The sequence below is a fragment of the Prinia subflava genome, chromosome Z, assembly GCF_021018805.1.
Source record: "Prinia subflava isolate CZ2003 ecotype Zambia chromosome Z, Cam_Psub_1.2, whole genome shotgun sequence".
In the NCBI taxonomy this organism is placed as follows: Eukaryota; Metazoa; Chordata; class Aves; order Passeriformes; family Cisticolidae; genus Prinia; species Prinia subflava.
In genome coordinates this window covers 64963116-64984612 of record NC_086283.1, presented here as the reverse complement: position 1 = coordinate 64984612, position 21497 = coordinate 64963116, and the positions used below count along the sequence as shown (strand labels likewise).

General features: G+C 36.9%; 1 protein-coding gene across 1 annotated transcript in view; it reads left to right on the top strand.

Moving 5' to 3' along the window:
- Nucleotides 1-18664, top strand: part of UGCG (UDP-glucose ceramide glucosyltransferase) — a 35439-nt gene extending 16775 nt beyond the window's left edge. The window contains exons 2-9 of the mRNA XM_063423011.1: nucleotides 7000-7141; nucleotides 10672-10774; nucleotides 11712-11813; nucleotides 12207-12319; nucleotides 14143-14321; nucleotides 14775-14861; nucleotides 15282-15471; nucleotides 16214-18664. Coding sequence (XP_063279081.1) covers nucleotides 7000-7141; nucleotides 10672-10774; nucleotides 11712-11813; nucleotides 12207-12319; nucleotides 14143-14321; nucleotides 14775-14861; nucleotides 15282-15471; nucleotides 16214-16384 — 1087 coding nt within the window. The 3' untranslated portion in view covers nucleotides 16385-18664. The remainder of the gene's footprint in view (nucleotides 1-6999; nucleotides 7142-10671; nucleotides 10775-11711; nucleotides 11814-12206; nucleotides 12320-14142; nucleotides 14322-14774; nucleotides 14862-15281; nucleotides 15472-16213) is intronic.
- Nucleotides 18665-21497: the final 2833 nt, after the last annotated feature.

Below are 21497 nucleotides of genomic sequence, written 5' to 3'. Positions count from 1 at the left end.
CCTTTAGGATTTCCTTCTTGAAAAATGTCAGGTTAGCCTCCCAAGGCACTCTGTTGAACAATCTCCTAAACAGACCAAAGTCTGGAAGTCCTAGGTGACAGTTCTGCTGACACTTCCTACTTTTCCAAGAATTGGAAACTCCATCATTTTGTGATGGCTGAGCCCCAGACAGCCTTCAACCATCCCAACATCCATCAGTCCTCAGATTACAATGGGGTCATGCACCTTCCTGATAGTCAGTATCTTCTACACACTCCAGGAACCTCCTAGACTGTTTCTTCTTTGCTGTGTTGTATTCCCAGCAGACATCTGTTAACTTGAAGTCCCCATGAGAAAAAGGGCTAATGATTATGAGACTTCTCCCAGCTGCTTGCAGAATATTTCATCTGTCTCTTCTTCTTGGGTGGTCTATAACTAGCTCCCACCAGGGTTTCTGACGTGTTGGCCTATTGCCTTGATTCCAGCCCATAAACACTTAACTCTGACATTACCATCATTAAACTCTAAATAACCGAAACAGTCCCTAACATACTGGCTACCCCACCATCTCTTTTTCCATGCTTATGCCTTGTGAAGAGTTTATAGCCATTGTAGTGCTTGAGTTGTGCCAGTCATCCCCCTGTGCTTCCATGGTGACAGCTATGTCGTAGTTTTCCAGCTGCACAATGGCTTACAGCTCCTCCTGTTTGTGGCCTATGCTGCATGCATTGGTGTAGAGGCACTTCATCTCGACAATTAATCCTGCCACCTTTTTTTGGAGTGAGGTTTTCATATGTGACAGTTTTCAAACACTTCTGTGGGTTCTAGGACATCTGTAACCCTTGTGTCTTTGCTGCAACATGGATCTCAATCCCCTGCCTCCACTGAGATGGCATACTGAAAGGATCTCGCTAGGACACTGTCCTTTCAATACTGACAGGCTGTCCCCAAGCTTATTTCAAGCATGCCTGATTTTTATCCATTCCCCCTTTAAATCAGTTTAAAGCTCTTATAGTGAACCCTGCTAACACCTATGCCAAAACCCTTTTCCCCTCTGTCCTAGGTTACAATGTAAGATGTGCCCAAAGTATGTATTCTATCACCACCTTCAGGAGCTGTTAGAACTAGGTGGGGCAGTGTTTCCCTTGCCCCTCCCTCTGGACTATCTTTTGTTAATGACCATCAATGCCTTGCCCCATGACTCACAGGTAACTCCCTTCGGGAGCTATCTCTGTTTAATGGGCAATCAAGGACTCATAGAATGATATCAGCCCACTGTGAGAGGCTCTGCCCAGGGGGAGGAGCCAAGCATTCCTACCTGGATATAATCTGGGATTTGGGACAGCACAGCAGGCCTTACCCACTGGATTCCCAGAGGACAAGAACTACCAGACCTTTCTACAGGATCACTGCTTCAACAAGACTGCTTCATCTGGACTGCCACCACCACCGTAACTAACAGGGTGTCAGATTGTATTCTGACTCTGTCAGTGGGTTTTTGTGCTATTACTTTTCTTTTATTTCATTTTACTTTTTTTTTCTCTCTCTCCTATTAAATTGTATTTCTGACTTGAAGTCACTGGTTTTGTGTTCAAACCAGCACACCCTCTTTGAGACAAGTATACCTCATCTGTTGCCAGCAGGCAATGGTGTCATGTAAACCAACCATGGATCAAGAAACTCAGAATTCTGCTGGTGACACCAGTATGCTGCCAGGTATTATATTCTGCTTTATCTTCCTGTGATGTTTCTTCTCTCATCCTTCTTTGCATCTGGAAGGATAGAGTACAGGAGAAACTATTTGTGTTCTGATCCTTGTAACCAATTGTCACAAAGACATTATCGTGCATACATTATTTTACATACAGAAGTTCTGTTTCTGTATAAAAAGTATTGGTTACTTAATTTTGAAATGTTCAGATGACCGTATAAAAAGTTACTGCTGTGAGATACTGAAACTTTTTTGTTAGCTGTCTATGACTTCTTATGTGGAACTGTCTTTGTACTATTACATTAAGGCTGCAAATATTAGTCTTGGTGAAGCAGTGATGCTGTTAACACTTCAATGAATTTAGGGGTTGTTCGTAATACTTTTGAGATCCTCCAGTCTTTTTCAGTTGTATTTAATCCACTGACCAATGTGGTATGCCAGTAGCAAATTTCATTTTTTTTTTCCTTCTGTGGATAAAGGTACCAACTTTTGGGAGTGTTTTAACTACATATACATAGTTAAATATATCATTATATGAACAGATATATTTCATTATATATATAATATGTAAAGTAAAGAAGATATGAGGAGCTCAAGCTTTTTACCTTTCTGTTACCAAAAGGAGAATAATCTCACATTTTTCTATTCCTATTCTCATCCTATTCAGGATGAGACCTTATACCCTCTATTCCATAGCATTTTTGGAGTATACATAGCATACTCCAAAAAGACCTGTGTGAGACGTTTCAGATCACTTAAAAACTCAAAAGTAAGAAGCAGGAAAACAAGTCCCTTTCAGAAGTAATGGTCTGCTACTTTATCTTGATGGCCTGTGAAACCACAGTCTTCTAGGAATGTCATCAGTGCTTTCTGCATCTTGTTTTATGTCTGGCAATATTTAACTATTTAACTGTTACAAATTTCTCGTCAAGATTTACTTACTTCCCTCTAACAGGATAGTTCTTTAATTAAAGTAGCTGCTGAGGGAAGATTGACATGAGTGAATAAGGACTGTTGAGGTTTTTTCAGCTGGGTTTAAAAGGTATATGTCTGAGACCCAGCAGCTTGTGTACTGCAGGTTTTTGATTTTGCTAGAAGAGAAATAGAGAGGGACTTTTTACAAGGTCACGTAGCGATAAGAGAAGGGGGAGTGGCTTCAAATTGATGGAGTAGGTTAGATTAGATATTGGGAAGAAATTATTTACTGTGAGGGAGGTGAGGCACTGGAACAGGTTGCCCAGATAATCTGTGGATGCTCCATCCCTGGAAATGTTCAAGGGATGAACAGGGCTGTGGGCCACCTGATCTAGTGGAAGGTGTCCCTACCCCATGACAGAGCATTGGAACTAGATGACCTCTAAAGTCCCTTCCAACTTAAAAATAATTCTGTGATAATACTCTTGTGCCCTTAATGAGCTGGGGAGAGGAAGTGTTGTCTTGGCCTTTTTTTTTGGTTGCATAATTTGGTACAGATTAGCAAGAATTCATTCTGAACAGTGATAACTTGTCGGTATTTTGTCTTTGGAGATTTTTTTTTCCTCTGCTGAGAGGAAATCTGGGGTACAGATTTACACATTACAGGGAGGTCTGGTGCTTCTGTAGGTTAATTATTAATGTAATAAGCAACAAAATTAGAGAAGGTTTTGCAGGTCCTTTTTTCATGATGCTGGATAGTGCTGGCTCTTGATACCATTATCATATGTCTGCCATATTTTATTTTTTCTTTCCCCATCTCTGTATGCCAGTACTACACTGTATTAAAAAAAAATCGGTTTCACTACCCATGGACTGCAGGCTGATTAATCTAGTAAATGTAGGTGCAAAAGTTTATGTTCACACACTTTATCTGAAAGTACTTACAAACACTGCTCTGCTAGCATGTGTTTCACAGTTCAAAGGACATTGGTGGTTTTGACTGCTGTGGACTAATATCAATGAAAAATAACATATATTACCCTATATATAATAAGAACCATTGAGAAAGGATTGCTTGCTTAGCTTCGTAATTTTGAACTGTATGCGTTATACACGCAGTGTAATGTAGAAATTAAGACCTTTGTGATCACAATGCATGTCTGAGAGAACTGAACCATCATAAGCACAGGTTAGTCCTCAACAACACTGGCTTCATCTTATCTCTCTTTGGAGACCTCTCTACATATACTATAGCCGATTCACATAAAATGTACTTGCATCAACAGAGTAAATGTCGCTTAAATTTAGTCTATTATTTTTGACGTCCCCATTAAACATTAGCCTGAATTTCAGTACTGTAACTTTTTTAATGGTTGGCCTGTTTCTCTGGTAGGTTTTCAATTGTAATTTTAATTCTTTTTCAGAATATGCCACTTCACAAATAGTCCTCAGTGTAAAATGATCTGGTTTACTGTTAATTTGCTGTTTGGTACATGGACTCAAACAGAGCACTGTAGTTACTTTAATGTCACAGTACTTCAGTGCTTTCAGAAGGGCATGCTGCCACTTTTGTGCAGTGTTATGAACTGAAGTCTTACTTAAGATAGAATGTTAGGGACAGTCTTGCCACTTGCTGTCAAAAGTGTTCGGTGCTTCAGAGCTGAATGGATTGCAGTAATGTTGCATTAACTTATTTGTGTGTTTTGCAAGGTTTCTCTCTCTTGCACAGTCTGTAGGCTTCTCTTACTGTAATTCAACCACCTGCATAATACTGTGCTAGCATGGTTTGTAATATGTTCCCTTGCAAGAGTCTGCAGTTTTTTCACTTTATGCTTATTTACCACAGTCCTGCCTCAGAGCAACTTATTACTGTGATAGTTCCTTCTCATATTTCCTGTTTGTCATGGCTTTTGTTACTGTACAAAGCTCTATGCCTTGCTACACTATTTTTTTCCCTCCCTTGCATTATCTACTTTTTGACCCTCCCAGTCAAAGTTGCATTCTTGAGACTCTCCCTTTTTATTGGCATTAAAGACCTTATTTACTGTTATGTTTGTGAACATAGCTAGGAAAATTTCTGCCTGGAGTAGCTATCTGAATTACTGCTTCTTTTTTTTCCTTTGGTCTGACCATCCCTTGGCCATTAAATGCTCAGCAAGTCTATTTCAATTTGGCTCTGCAGAGCCCAGGCCAGGACTCAAAAACAGCACTAGGACATAATCTGCTTTGTTCTTCTGTCTTTTTGGTAAACCCATTGTTTATTCTCTAACATTACATTCATGATGTCAAGCCACTGACCTGCCTAAAAGGCAAACGTGCTGGCTGGACCTGATTAGGTATCAAATGCCACTGTCTCACTTCAGGGAAAAAAAATTCTAGAGATCTGCTGGAATCTCTTCTCTCACTGGAGCTTCTTCATACTTCAATAATTTTACTTGGTGAAAGCTTAAGATGAGAATTCATATCATTAGGCACATATTGGAAGAAAATAGCCTTTCAATCTGACTACTCTTCATGGTAGAGAACTGCAGTATGCAGTGTATATGTTAATTTGCAAATTTTATGTTTCTGCAGATATTTGTCCTTCAGTTATTTGTGTATATTTATTTTCTTGATGCAAATTTGATTATGTACTGGCCCATTGTTACCCAGTGGTTTAACACGGAAGACCAAAGGAAACTAAGCCTCTGTGAATAAAAGAGATTGGACCCAGAAAGGTTCAAAATATATCTAAAAACATGATTAAAATCAAACAAGGTTAGATGTTGGTGCTAAAAAGATGATATATTTTGTTTAATAGTAAAAGAGGCAAAGAGAAAGAAAGAGAAAAGAAGGAAAGAAAGAAGGAAATAGAAAAAGAGGTGTGTGTGGGGTGTGGAGGGACAGGGGGACAGTGGTGGGGTTGGGTGGAGGCCTGTCACCCATCCGGGGTCCCAGCGCTGCCTCCTTGCTCCCCTCCATGGCTTTCTCGGTGGTGAGGGTCCCCCGCCGGCACTCGCCGGAGGGCAGAGTTCAGAGGGTTAACACAGCTTCGGGCAGGTGGGCAGGCCCAGGTTTGACTGTGCCCTTGCAGCACCCAGGAGCTGCTGCATCGTCCGCAGCGCTCTGGGGCAGGGTCTGGGCACCTTTGGGTGGCCTTGGGTGGGCCATGGCCCCTCCGCTGTGGGTGAGCTCTTCCCGCGGTGAGAGGGCCCTCAGCCGCTCTGCTCTGCGCGGGGGGCACGGCGGTCACCGGGCCTCCGGGCAGAGGCTTTTCCAACACACCCAAAACCTTCCTGCCCCGCCCTTTGGGGAGAGGGTCTGTGCCAGCTTGATAGCCCTGGGGCTGTGGTCTCTACTCCAAAGGTGTTGAGCTTGATTCTTGTGTGAATGTATTCTTGTCTTCAGACCTGAGTTGACTGTATCTTATCAGCGAGCACTTCAGGGCCTCAGAAGGTCTGTTCAGGGTGTGGTGGTCTTCTCTGCAGCTTTTGTAATAGTTTTACTGTAATAGTCTTTTAATAAAGATGTTTAAGCCATAAATTACAACATTCAGTCTCCAACATCCATCAGTCTTTTAGAATTCAATTTTGTGTTCATTTACACAGGAGTGTAGGATTGAACTTTCTATTTTAGTGAGTTGTGACGTTATTGCCAACACACTTCATATATTCGGTGTGGCAGTTAGGGACATGGTTTAGTTGTGGACTTGGTAGTGCTGGGTTAACAGTGTGACTTGATGACCTTAAATGTCTTTTTCAAAACCCAAACAATTCTAATTCATTGCTGAAATACCAGTAACTGTTTGAAATTCTGTGTAAAAATTTATCTGTGGTTCTGACCGAGCCTGCTGTCAGAATTTTTATACTACAGTTAAATGATCCTTATTATTTTCTTGGAGTTGTTAACAAATTGATCAGTAGGATCAACTGTTTCCCCTGTGCTTTCAATTTGCTCTAAATTTTGCTTAACTAGATGCAGGAAAGAGCACCCGCGCCTTTTGGGTTTTGCCTTCTTTATAGTAATTGGGTTTTTATGATTATTTTGTTATAACACTGTGAATTTTAATGCTGTGGAGGAAGACAGAAAAATCTTGTCTCTACTGCAGTTTGAAAAAAGGTCATATTCCTATTGCTCAAAACACATAGTGTAAAATGCATTAATCTGAAATATCAAGTAAGTTAAAGCTGAATGTAAACTACATGTCATACTAAGGTGTTTTTTTTTAGGCATTGCCTTTGACATCAGCTTTCACATCAACTATTGGATAGAAAAATAGCTGTTTATTCAACAACTAGATTCAGTTTTTTTTTCAGCAGTTTTAACTCCTAAGCTTTCTTACTTCTGACTGTATTTTGAATGGCTTTCTCTAGCATATTTTCTGAAGTGGTGTTATATGTGATTTCTCACTACAGACGCCTCCACCTCAATAAGAAAGCCACGGACAAACAGCCATATAGCAAGCTTCCTGGTGTTTCACTTCTAAAGCCATTAAAAGGCGTGGATCCTAACCTGATCAATAACCTAGAAACCTTCTTTGAGCTGGATTACCCAAAAGTATGTATATTATTTAATATCTTTTTTTTCCCTCCTATGCCTCAAAAAGTCATATGAAAAGCTTGGATGGGAGCTATGCTGTTTGATTGTCTTGGATTGGTCTTCCTTCTGCAGAAAATATATGATTACATATTTCGTTTATTTCAAACAAAACTTTTTATAGAGCTGTCTATTGAGGAACATGTCAAAGGCAGGGCGTGAAACATACTCTACGCTCCACTAAGACTTTCATCATTATTCCTGTATTGTGGTGTTTATGGATTTAAGTGTTTCATACTGCTGTAAGAGATCACGTGAGAGGCAAGAAATTCTCCTCAGTTAACTACTTCTCTGTGAGACTTCCTCCAATAGAGAACACTTAACCGATAGCCTGAAACTTCTTGATGGTTCTTACTGATGGCTCATCTAATGAGGAGTTGCTCAGTGCTGAGGTAGTGTACCTCATCAGCTGTTGGTAGGTAGGGTAATCTCTAAGCCATGTGGTGGTGTTGGGAAGCAAATAGTTCATAAAAGCTCACATTTGTTGTTAAGCCCTGTTTGAATTTGTAATACAAATGATAAGCAGTATAATTGATAACTGTGTCAGATGTTCTTTGCTTGAAAGACCGTAAAAGAAGTCTGCAAATGTTTGGTGTATCATTCCGTATTTGAAGTATGCGCCTGTGGATGAGAAAAAAAATACATTTTTTACTACATTTTACATTTTTGAATTCTGAAATCTGAAATTTAGCTTTAATATGAAAATTCCTCTTTTCTTGATTCTCAAAACTGTGTCTGACACTGCTGCTCCAATTGTGAAAGGTCAAAGGTTTGTGTAAGCTGTACAGCAGGTTTTGTTTGTGTATTCTAACTGAGAGCCTTAAACTGACACCTAAGTGGGCAGAGTAAAACAAATAAAAATCTCTAGCACTTGGAACTAATCATAAACAGGGATTTTTTTTTCTGTAATGAAGCTTTGGGCCTTCTGAAAAGCTTCAGACATGAACATATCAATCCTTTCAACTCCACAGAGTGCAATAAAGTATGGCCAACACATTTTGAAGTATACTTGAGGTATGGTGCATATGCCAATATTGCAAACAGTGCAAAGAATCTTCAGCAATATCATAAGCTGTTGTATGACCTATAGTGAACATCAAAACATTATGCAGGTGGAACATTTGACTACAAATAAAACTTGTTTAATAATTTAAAAAAACAGTTGTGTTGGATCTTGCTTTACAAGAGGTACTCTTGGTCCTTAGTTCTGAAAATACATGGATAATAATCTTAAAATGTTGCTACTCCATGCAAATCTGAATTTCAGATAATAGTAGATAATCATATTTTTTCCGAAGAAAGTGAAAATGCATGTGTGAATGCTTCAGTTTACTGCAGCACAGATTAGACAGTATGAGCAAAGTCCCCAAACTGTCTGAAAAAAACTTTTTATACTTACTGTATGGAACTACTTTAAGAGGTTGACTGCAAAAATTAGAACAATAGTATTGCCTGGTACTCAAAGTTCAGCTCAGCAGTGAAAAATTATTATGTAAGATTAATTTGAAACTTTTTCAAGTGAAGCTGAATTCAATGTGCAGTGATAATGATTCTCTTCTCTGATACTCCATGTGTGAAATACTCTTCTCTTGAGTGGAATCCAGTTATGCCATCTCAAAACTGCAGGACTTACACATAATATTTTTATCGGTGAAGAGTTCTCACCTACTATGCATATTGTAATTTTGCAAAAGTTTTTCTATTCATGTTAAATTCAAATGAACCTGATGGTAATGTTTGTATAGATAAGCATCTTTGCATTTGTTCTGCTCTTATCATACATTTTCTAGTTTTGTACTTTGCTACTCTATACAAAGGCCATTTGTTTTGATTTTTTTCTCTTTTCAAATATTTGAGTCTGGAATATCTGGTTTACTTTTGGTTGAATTTCATGGAGAGTATGGATATATAAGCATCATGGCTGCTGTGGATTGAAGATAATTATATAATGACTCAGAAAACCAGTTTTACTTTACAAATTTAGTTAATTGTGCAGTAAAAAACTAATTTCTGAAGTCATTTATTTCAGTGACATTCATGCTGTCAAGATTCTGTTGTGATGAGGACCTGTCTACTTAATGAGACAGTTATTTTCCGTGCTGTAAGATGGTAGAAATCAAACACTGCATGCTCCTTAGCCAAATTGACTTTGAGTTTGCATTCTGAGATATAGAAATATTAGCCTGATAGTTTGTTGTGCTAGAACAATTCTTAGCTCCCATTTAAATGATTTTAACTTTCCTCAATATTCTGAATAGAGTTAGGGTAATTCAGACTTTTGTATGACAATACCACCTTTTTAATTGAAAGTGTGTATATATATACTTTTATATATATATATCTATTTATATATTTCACTTAATATCTTCTGTTGTATGTAATACCCCTTACTGAACAAGAGCATCAGAAATTTTTGTCATGGAGCCGATAGGGTTCTTTCAAAATTCAGATTATTTTCACTAAACTACTTGAGCAAAAGCTAAGTTAGGTGAGGCGATAAAATAGTATAAGATAGAATAAGAACTGTTTTGATTGCTAGATGGGATTGTTATTTACAGCAGCTACTGTCAGTTTGGACCGAGAAAATTGGTTCTTGTTGTGATTGAATTTTTCAGTCTTGGACTGTAAAAATGGCTGCTTCTGGGTCTCTTGATCAGAAATTTGCATTTTCTGTATATTAGTCTTTGTATTGGAGCTTTAATAGCTCTAATTTTAACAGGGTAAAAAAGTTATATCAAGTAAGAAGTGTTTAACAAATTTGCTGTTATTGCAAAAGCAGAAATACCTTTATCAAAGCCTCCTCAATGTTGAGTGATTCTTATTTCTTTCCCCACTATCCCTAGCTTGTGTAAGCATGTAGCAGCTGCAGTTTTTTCTCCTTACCACTTGTTTTTTCAGCCATTACTGTATTTCGAAAATACAGATATGTTACATATACATATTCCTGAGCTTTGTTGTACACTTAAGTGTACATACATATACTGGTCTCTGTGTGTTGCCTTCTGACTCTGTTCTGCATATGTATCTAGAAAGTGAAGGAATGGAAAGTATAGTTCAGACGTATGCAGTCATAGTGTGTCATAACCTCATTCTTTAATTTTTCAGGTTCTTTCATTTAATTGAATATAATACTTGATTTAAGATTTGTATGTGAACAAAAATGGAAGTGGAAACAAAAATTTTAGCTTGTATACCAGAACATCTTATTTCATGACTAGTAGGAACTCTTCAATAACAGTAGAAGTAATGTTCATCAGTAAAAGAGTTCATTGACATACAGCCTTAGGGGTTTTTTTCACAAGTAGTTGGCTGTGCATTAAAAACTAGACTCATTTAGTGGTAAAGCAACCCCTTTGGTTTTAGTTCTCAGTAACAGCACTCTTTATTTTTCTAGCTTGCTATGCTATTAAGCTTTATTTCATAGACCATATGGATATTAGCTCTATGTATGTAAATATATATGTGAGTGTATACATTTTTGTTTTTACTAGTATGAAGTACTACTCTGTGTACAAGATCATGATGATCCAGCTATTGATGTGTGCAAAAAGCTCCTTGGCAAATACCCAAATGTTGATGCTAGACTGTTTATAGGTAAGCAGTACAACTTGAAGGTGGGACTCTGACTTGTAAAATGGTAGGTTTTCAGCTCCATATAGAGTACTCTGTATGGAGTTGAAGACTGCATACGTATATGGACTTAAAGAAATAAATAATTGTCTTGTTCAGCCCATGTTGCTTCTGAAGCCTAATCACCAGTTTGTGGTAAAAAGTAAGTTTTTAGTCAATCTGTGACATCAGTCCAAGAAAACTTTAGGAATAATGATTTTGGTAACCTCCTGCAATTTTTCTTTCTAATTTTAAAACAACAGTTTAAAAACTTGTCTTTACACTGAACCAAATGTGCAGCAAGTGACTCAGAGTTGTGGCTGTATTTGAACTTGAGGTCCTGCTACAGTCCTTTTTCATCTGCTTAGGCTGTATGGCTCTTTCTTGACTTTATATTTGAATTAGTGGAGGAAACTGGTATTGGAACAAGGTAATAAAATGTAGTTCAGATTTTTTCCTCTGATATAAAACAAACTTGACCATATCTGTCAGCTGGTTGTAAAGGAGTGTGTCTTGCTTTGTTCTGCTCCTTTTTTATTTTTCCTGAAAAAATAAAAAGGTGAAATTCCTGTGGAATACAATCTTCATAATCGTAGTCTTAAAAAATAAGAGATGAATAATATTTACCTTACAAGAATGTGGTAATAACATTTATAGTTCTACTGCTCATTTAATTACATTAATCTTGCTACCCTGTTATTTTAAGGACTTTATTTGAATATATTTCCTTCTATTTTTCCAATTCTAAAATATAGAATTGAAGGTGTACTTAAAATGTAAATATTTTGTATAAAAGTGGACCTTAAGAATTGGTGGATATTCTTACTCTTCTTCAGTTCATATGTTGAAATATTTTGGGTATTGAATCTGAATTCCAAAACCTCCCCATACATTAATTTTCTATGATATTTGTATTTTTCAGGTGGCAAGAAGGTTGGCATTAACCCCAAGATTAATAACTTAATGCCTGGCTATGAAGTTGCCAAATATGATCTCATATGGATCTGTGATAGTGGAATCAGAGGTAGGGGTATATGTGATAACTGTTAAACTGTTCTTATTCCTGTAAGCAAGCAGATTTTTTGAGACTATTTTAACTGAGAATATAAGCAAAACTTTAATTAAATTAAAGTTAAAAGTCTGAAAAAATGTTTTTGTGGAATAAAAGATTAACCTCTAATTAAAGGAGAAAATACCTTTAAAAATACTATTCAGACTGTTTCCATTTTATTTGTAGTTAATCATAATAATTGTTAATCACTGATATTATTTTTCTGAAACTGTTCATATAAGATAGTATGCATCAAAGCTTATGCACTCTTGATACTGGTAATAAATGAGAACTAGTGTCTTGCTGCAGTAGTCTGCTAATGATAGAATTGCTCCATCAAGTGTCATTTTTTCATTTGTCCCTTAGTAACACCAGACACACTGACAGATATGGCCAATCAAATGACGGAAAAAGTGGGCTTGGTCCATGGGCTTCCCTATGTTGCAGACAGACAGGGTTTTGCCGCTACGCTTGAACAGGTGAGCGCACTGTTGTGAGGGATTTTACTTTTTTTCTTTTTTGCTTGCAAAACCTTGCTGAGTGCAAGCTGTATTGTGCCTCTTGTACTTTGTGAGTGAGGAAATGTTTATTTTCAGCTGCAGTCACGATTCAAACTCAGGGTAACTAGAACAACTTCTAAATGCTCCAAAATTCCTCCCTGGTGCTCTGTCTGTTGATTCAATGTTTAAGTTTACAATATGAACAATAAAGATTACAGGATACACATTTTTGATTTTATGTTTAAAATTATTAAAAAACTGAAGAATTGAACTGATGATTGCTTTCTCATGCTTAGTCAGAAAGGACTAACTAGTTCTATTATAATATTTGAAAAGGCATATAAAAATGGCCATGACAAGTCTAAGTCCAGCTCATGCAGTATCTTATTTCCAGCAGGATTTACAAGCAGAGCCTTTGAGGAAAGTAGAAGAAAAACAAGGTCTTTTTTTAATTTTTCCTGCAGTTCTGCCTCAGTGTTCTGTAATTTTCAGCTGAGAGACTACCTGAGCAAGAAGCAGACTTGTATATTTACTTATCCTTAATGTATATTCTAGTATTCTAGTAAGAACAGATTTCTTAAATGAACTTTTCCATTCTTTTTTTGAGTCCATGTAATTTTTTTACACCTATAATTTTCTTTACCAGGAAGTTGCATAGATCTATTTGTCACAGGATCTATATCTGGTTTACTCTGACTCCTGTTCTGTAGTGCTGTTTCATGTCTCATAATAATTGTAGTGAAAGAGAAAGTGAAAAGTTGATTCCTTTTCACCATCTTCATATTACTTATTCTGTCCTATTCTCCCCTTTTCTCTTTTTCCTTACATTCTCTGTGGTAGAAGGAAGAAGTTGAGTTTGGTTTTTTGTTCCTTGTGTCTCAAGGCATTAATTTAATCAATTTTTATTTAGAGCTGGCACGTATAAGGCATTTTGGCCCCAAGGCTAACTGATAGGGATGAAAGACAGAAATGTGAAAGATGAAAGTGCGGTGAAATTCAGTACTCATTGCTCTAAAGGAGTGATGCTTTTGTGCTGATTTTTTTTTCTTCTTTTTTTTCCCTTTTTTTTTAATGATACAGAGCCTGAATTTTCTCTTACGAGAGAAAAGCAGAGACCTGTAGCACAAATTTCCTAGTACTCCTATTTGTTAAAGCAAGAATTGCAACTCCTGCTTCTGTATTCCTGGGAGAGCTTTTTGCCTGCTGATCCAGTGTACTGCAAGATGAGCATGCCTTTTCTTGAATGAGTTATTGTACCAGTGTGAAGGCAGTCTACACAAAGTAATAGTGAGAGACACTAGCACTCATTCCCTCCACCGTTTTGTAGGTCATTCCTAGTCTTAAGTTACTGAATCTTGTAAAAAGATTCGCTCACAATTTTTTTTTCTTCACTATTTTTGTTTGCAAGTGTGTTAAGTAAACAAATTTCCCATGCTTCCATAGAATCATACAGTAAGTTTCTAAGAGTGTGCAGGAATGTGGTTAGTTTTCACAAGAGGAAAGAGAAAATATGTCTGTCAGCTATCACCACATAATGTATTAATCTTAGCAGTGAATCTGTTACTTAATGGATTTTTAATACATACATTCCCTGAGAAAAACTTCAGTAAATTAGAAATGAAATACAAAATGAAGTGCAGTAGTGCAATAGGTTGTTTAGAATGGTACTAAATGTTTTTCCAAATACACCATCATAAATGGCCACATCTAGTGTTTTTTACCCTCCATATTTTTTCAGAGGAAAAAGTTGTCAGTGTAGTACTTACATCCAGAGTTTTAAATGCCTGTTGTTCTTTTGATAGGTCTATTTTGGAACTTCACATCCAAGGTCATATATTTCAGCCAACTTAACTGGCTTTAAGTGTGTAACAGGAATGTCATGCTTGATGAGGAAGGATGTCTTGGACCAAGCTGGAGGACTGATAGCTTTTGCACAGTATATTGCTGAAGATTACTTCATGGCCAAAGCTATAGCTGACCGGTAAGATGACTCTGAAGTAAGCTTCTTGATTTAGGTGCGGTTTAAATCTTTATTTTTGTTAATTTTTGGGTTTTTTTAAACACATGGCATATACTGTAAGTGTAGGTGTTCCATACTTTAAGTATAGGTGTTCATGTCTGCTTCAAATATAGATAGCAAACATATTAATGACATGTGCTTTGTCCTATCAGTATGTCTTGTAGAAATAATTAAACCCTCTCATTGGGTTTTATTCCTTTAGAGATAAGTTTCAGAACTTCGTTTAAGTGTTTGGTTTTTTCCAAAGAAGAGTCTGGATAAAATAGTTTTTTTGAATACCATTACCCATTGTAATAATAGGGCACATGTACCAAAGAAACTTGGAAGCCCAATAAAATTCTTGTGTGTTTGTTATCTAGTTGGTTTTTGCATCTCTTATTTGCACATTTTTTTAATAACAAATTCCTTGTTCAGGGGCTGGAAATTTGCAATGGCCACACAAGTTGCAATGCAAAACTCTGGTTCATATTCTATTTCTCAGTTTCAGTCCAGGATGATAAGGTAAGATTTTGATCTTTACTTCCACTCTAATGCATCCCTGTCACCTTCCTAATGGGGGCAACCTGATAATGAGAGGGAGCAAATTTTCCCAGCTACTTTGATCTAATGCCCAGTGTGCTAAAGTTCAGCATACATGATGCATGCTTCTTTATTAGTGCTGGGAGAGAGGCACTGACTTCCCACTGAAGAATGACTGTTACAAGTATCAAAAAAAAAATTTAAATGCCCCTGCCCTTAGTACCTTTTAAATGCTATCTATAGCATCTTTGAATGGGAGATTTTTTGCAGTATTTTATTTGGAGGTGTTAATAAAATGAGATTAGCATTTTAGAAAATACCATGATGGCTCATTTGGTGAGGTGGGGGAGGAGGAGGTAATGAATAATGCAAAGTTGAAACTGATTTGTTTGTCTTTTCTAGGTGGGCCAAACTACGAATTAATATGTTGCCTGCCACCATAATTTGTGAGCCAATCTCAGAGTGCTTTGTTGCCAGTCTAGTTATTGGATGGGCAGCTCATCATGTGTTTAGATGGGATATAATGGTATTTTTCATGTGTCACTGCTTGGCATGGTTTATATTTGACTACATTCAACTAAAAGGTGTTCAGGTATGGAATTTTATTTTCCAGGAGATTACTAAAATTACTATTGCCATCAACTACAACAAAAAGCTAAGCTTTATTACAACCATAAAATAATTCTCTTGACATGCAGGAAATAATAAGTTCAATCCTGTTACTTCTCAGTCTTCCAGCTTCAGTCATAATATCACAAAAAGAAGGAAGTGGTTTTGGTTGTAATTTTGTATTCTACAAAATTCTGCACTTGTCTCTGATTGGGCTCTGGAAGTTTATCTGTCCCCTTAATTAATATTCATGTTTCAAATCTGCTCTACATGAGCATATTCAGAAATTTTAGGCTCTTTTGACAGTACAAGAACAGAAGCTTGGTGGGGTTTTATGGGAGGGGGTTTAATTCTATTTTATTTTAGTTGTCACTTTGTCTAATATTTGTTGAGATGTATGTGTACTCATGCATACATTTCTCACTTCATTTTGTTAACAATGAGCAAGAACAGCTGTCACCTACTTCCAAGGCCTCATAAAACTTTTAATATGGAAAGGTACCACAAATTAGAACAGCATTTTTTCTTTAATGCTGTAGAAAATATTTAATATGGGTAATTGTATCTTGAACAAGAAAATATTCTTGAGTTTTAATGAAGGATGGTATTGATATGTATATTGGCATAGTAAGCTTTATAAAACATTTTTTAAAGATTTTAAATTACTTTAAAATTTCTCTTGAATTATCAGTATGATTAAATACCTTGTTTTTTATTATTTCTAGGGTGGTGCTCTGTGTTTTTCAAAACTTGATTATGCAGTAGCTTGGTTCATCAGAGAATCCATGACAATTTACATTTTCCTATCTGCTTTGTGGGACCCCACAATTAGCTGGAGAACAGGGCGCTACAGATTACGTTGTGGAGGCACTGCAGAAGAAATTATTGACGTATAGCCACACATTTGTAACTGTGAATGTCAAAAAGAGAAGGGGGAAAGAAGAGTATTCTAAGTTGTTTATATACTTCCAAGAAAATCTACCTTCAGTAGTTTTATTACTTGTATGTTTGGTATCTGTTCTTCACTTTATTTTTGCATGGCACTTGCATCTGTGAAAATACATCTGTAGTCTTGGCCAAATGGTACCTTCCTTCTATGTACAAATAAAAATAGGGAGAATTGGTCCTGACATCTGCTTTCTATTTAAATGCTCTGCAGTAGACTTTTTTTTTTTAATATCCTCCAGGATATGAACAGCTTCTTACTCCTTGGTGTGCCAGGGTTCACATAGCTATTTTCCAGCTGGATTGCACAAGGCTGTACCTAGTAAAATCACAGAGGTACAGCTGATTTTTGTTTTATCCCACTAAACTGAGCTAGTAATGGGACCTTGGGAAAGAAGCTCTGAAATGTTTCATGCCTACCTCTTGTAGTTGCTGCAGAACAATATGAATAGAAAGACTAAACTGCTTTGCAAAAGCAAACTAAAGTAAACCTGTAGTCTTGTGTTTATATGTATATAGGGAATATTTTAATCATTGCAGTAACCAAAAGTGGACTGAGTTTGATAAGAACGAGTTGGAAGGATTTACTGGTCAGGCATGTATTATGGGCATCTTTTGGCCAAGTCTGATCTGGTTCTGTCTTGAACCTTGTTAAGCACTGTGCTGTAACTAGCCAAGGTGATCCCCTCAGTACTTCCATCCTTTTTTAAGGGGTGTTTGTTTTTCCCTGTGAGTGAATGCTTTCATGGTGGGGGGTGGGGGGTGTTGGGGGTGTGTGTGGAACATTGTAGGCAGTAGAAGGGAGCAGAAACACATTTCAGAAACATTTCACACATGAGCTATTTTCTTACACAATGTCTTAAGAATGTAATTTCATGATGCAGGCGTTTAATATCTTTGTAAAGTGAACATACATACCTATACTAGTCATAATTAAGTGTTCAATTGCAGTAGGTATTGTAAATATATTAAATGACTGGATGAGTTTGCTGTTACTGATTAAAACTGTAGTCTTAATTTAGATATCAAACTAAGTTTACTCTTGGCTGTTCGCCTGTTAGTCTAGCCTTTACATTGGACTTCTGTATTCCAGTGGTATGACTAAAAGGACTAGATTATAATGCATGCCATGGTTTTCCTCTCTCTGTTCCCTGTAACTTGGTTTTCAACCTCATTGTGAAATTTCCTGGTTTGTGGTGAACTGGACTTGTTTTCTTTGAACACATTTTAATTAAAAAAAAAAAAGAAAAAAAAAAAAGCAAAGCTAGAGAAGACTGTTTCATAAGCCTTTTGTTTTCATAATTGCATTTATGCTGCTTTACTTTATGGAATAACATATTGTCACCATAAAGGTGAACTGCTAGTTACACGGTTATGTCAATAAAGCAGCTTTAAAGGTTGGATGATGATGTGTAGCATATTAGCAATAATAACATGTATTTATAAAAATGGACTTTTTACCTTACTGAGCCAGTCCCTTACCCATCATATGCTACACAAGTGTAATGTGTAGGTATTCGTTGTAAAACATACTCTGGGCCAAGTTGCTTCATCCACCTTAATATCTCTTTTGCCTTATGGTAACATGGAACTTTTTAAATGGGCATTCCTGTTTGAACAGAGGCTTGTGATGCATGCGTCATTCTTTTCATGTGAATCAGGAAAAAGTACTTCTCCTGAGGAGAGTTTTACACTGAAACACAGTCTAGTTGTGACCCACAAAAACATTCTTTTATTGTTATTGTATTTGACATAGTTCAATTTTACTGACAATGTTTGTATCTTCATTTGTTTCATGAAGTTTGATGCCAGTCATTGCACTGCTAAAGTGAAGCTTAGCTTGCTACTTAGCTGTATGCTGATTTCTATGCAGGCAATGGAACAGAACCAAAAGGAAAAAAAAAAAAAAAAGAAAAAAGAGCTGAACAGACTTCTGTTTAAAATAGGTGGGGATAATTGTTTAACAGGTGCTTTGGTATTAGTAGAGCCATCTTTGGCTATGAAAAGTAAAGCTTCACTTAAGCAAATGGTTTCATTTGGGTATTGTTTGGTTGATGATAAAACGGAAACCAACAGTGTCAAATGTTGTAGACAATGCTGCAACAGAACTTTTAAAAGTTATGAACAGCTTATGTAATGTTCATCTACAGCTGTGTAGAATAATATACCATGTTTATTTAAAATAATTGTCTTGTTATTTTCCTTTATTTAAAAATAAATTTTGAATACAATCTGCTTGGAGTACTTTTTTCCTTTCTTCAATGATGCTGTAACGTGACAGCTTTAAGTGTTTATGGCAGTTTTGCTATATTGTATTTCTAATTACTCTTCACACCAGTAAAGGGATGTGCCTTTCAAGTTTTTTTACAACACCATCTCTTTTGGATTTTATATTTGACTGAAATTAACTGACATACTAAACTAATTTTGAGTTATCCTTAATTTTTTAGAATAACATCAGTGTACAAAAATTCTACAGGAGAACAGCGTAGTTCCGTATATATTGTAACTAGCCTAGATTCAGATTTGAGAGATGATACTTTTCCAAAAAACAAGTTGGCATTGAAAAGTAATGTTGATCTTTTGCTTTCAGGTACACTAACTCAAAAGCGCTCTGAACTTATTCTACCATCTAACTTGGCTTTTTTTGTCTCTTCCCTATCATTTATGAAGATCATGTGAAACTTAGTAAGAGGCTGCGTTTATGAAAGACTTGTCATCCTGCATGTGTGGCATAAACAAACACCACTGGAATCACTTGAAAACTATTTATAGAAACTTAAATATTCCTGGGTGTATTTTTGTGTTCAGTAGATTTGCAGCCACACAGCACAATACTTAAATCCTCTTTCTTTGGTCCCTTTATTACTTCCTACCTACTGTTAAATAATTTCACTTTATTCTGTACTTTCAAGTTGAAGTCTTTCTTCCTTGAATTCCTTTTGCTGCTCTCCTGTTCCCTGCTGAGTGCTGGCTACCTGCATTTCCTCTCAAGTCTGTTTTGACGGCTGAAAAAGCCCGTCTCTAACCACCTGTTTTCACAAATGACTTCTGGAAGCTGTTCCGTTCATCTTTTAAGTTTTTAAGCCTCACACCTTATTTCTGATCATCTAATTTTAGGGTGGGTTTGAGCTCCAGCTGTTCTTGGATTGAACTGCTTCCACAACAGCTCTGATACTGATGATGACTATTGAGGCTAAGGAAGACTAAAATTTAATATGGCAGTAGACACACTTTTAATAGTGTTTTAATAGTTATACAAAAAGATTCCAGCCTCTATAGTGTTTATGCTTGTATAAGTAACACTTAGAAGAAAGAATGGCACTGTGTAGGATGGCAGTAATTTCAAATTTAATCCATTTTTTGAGTTTGAGAATGTGTTAGTTTTGAACTAATGACCAGATTATACTGAATGGTTTATTACTTGAATATTCAGAGTGAATGCACAGGTTTACATAAGGTTTTTTCTTGCCTCCTAAACTAAAATCTGTTATAATGCAGTTATCTGGGCAGATGAGAATTTTCCTCCACAAAGTCATCTCTGCTTTTATGTTGGCTTTGGAGCATATGCAAGATTGTTATGTTAGTGTTGTAAAACTGCACTGTAATTGAAATGAGGCTCCTGGATGTGCTTTTAACAACAACAAAAAAAAACCATAAAAACAAACCAACCCAAAACACAACAAATGAGTAAGAAACCCCACCAAACAAAACTATACAAAAAACCACCACAACCAAAGAAACCAGCAACCACAGAGCCAAACCCTGCTGACTTTGTGCATCCTTTTGATTCTGAGCCTTTAGAGTTGGACTGATTGAAATATTTTTACATGTTCTGCACTGAACAAACCAATTTCAGTTGCCAGCTATCCCACAATTGAGAATAAGTGATAATTCTTAGGCTTAAATTCACCAGGGGGTGGGTTTTTTTTATTTAGCAGGCCCCTAAATGCTTCATTGTATCAGTTTCTAAGGACAGGTGGCTGTGTTTTCAATTTTAAGTCCTACCTGGAATCAGTGTCCGGTTCTCCCTACAAATCCAACATTAACTGTAAACGTACCAGCCAGTCTTATGGATCCTAAGGCTTTGCTGATGTTTAGCTGTGCTCTTGCAAGGTTGTGACCAGTGGGTCTCCTTTTCAAAGGCAAGTTCTAGGTTAGTGTCCTGCAAATGTTCTAACTATGCTGAAGGCCTGCAGAGTGTATCTGATGGGACAAGTGTCTGTCAGTCCTTTAAAGTGGAAGGTGTTTGGACTGCCCATCTTCACATTTAGCTGAGGTTAACATAACTAGCCAGCTCAATCCTGTAACCTAAGAGACTGTAAAAAATAAGGTATTTCCAATGCTTTCCAACACAGCTTTTGGAATGCTTTATTTCTTGAATTCTCATCAGATCAAGATTAGACTGCTGCTCAAACTGTGATTTGTGCTTCTGGGGAGAATATGCTTCTTCTGTTCTTCTTGATCTGAATGAGATAAAATGATTTTTGCCTAATTGTTGATGTTACTGCAGATGCTCAATTAAGGAATGCAGACCAGGGAGCCCTGCACTGGAAGGTTATGGATTGCTGCTTTTTTCTGTCTCATACTTCCACACGTTCCCCCAACAGTTTTTTCCCAGTTTCAGACAGGAAGGAAGGGCCTCAGCTAAAAACCCACGTGCCAGCTGGAATTAACGGCCATTTTATATGTAGCCAATTTGTGGGTGAATGGGAGAGGTCAGGCTGTGCAGGAAGCCAGTAAATTCACTGGGAGCACAAAGCAGGAGCTGTCAAAAGAAATCTTTTCACTTGGCTTTGACATGAAGTGAATTACTATTCTTGACTTTGTCTTTCCATGCTCTGGGCCTGTGTTAAACTTAGATCTACTCACAGGGTGGAAGTGAGCTCAAGCCAATTTAAAGCTCTGCTAGCCCTTCCCCATGCCTTTACTGTATGATGAATAGCTTTTCTTCTTCTAAGGCTTGACTGGTGCCTAGAAGAGTGTGTTTTTACATGTTGAACAGTAACATTTTTGGTAGCTATAACTTTGCCTTTTCTCCAATACCAAAACGCTGGGAGCGTT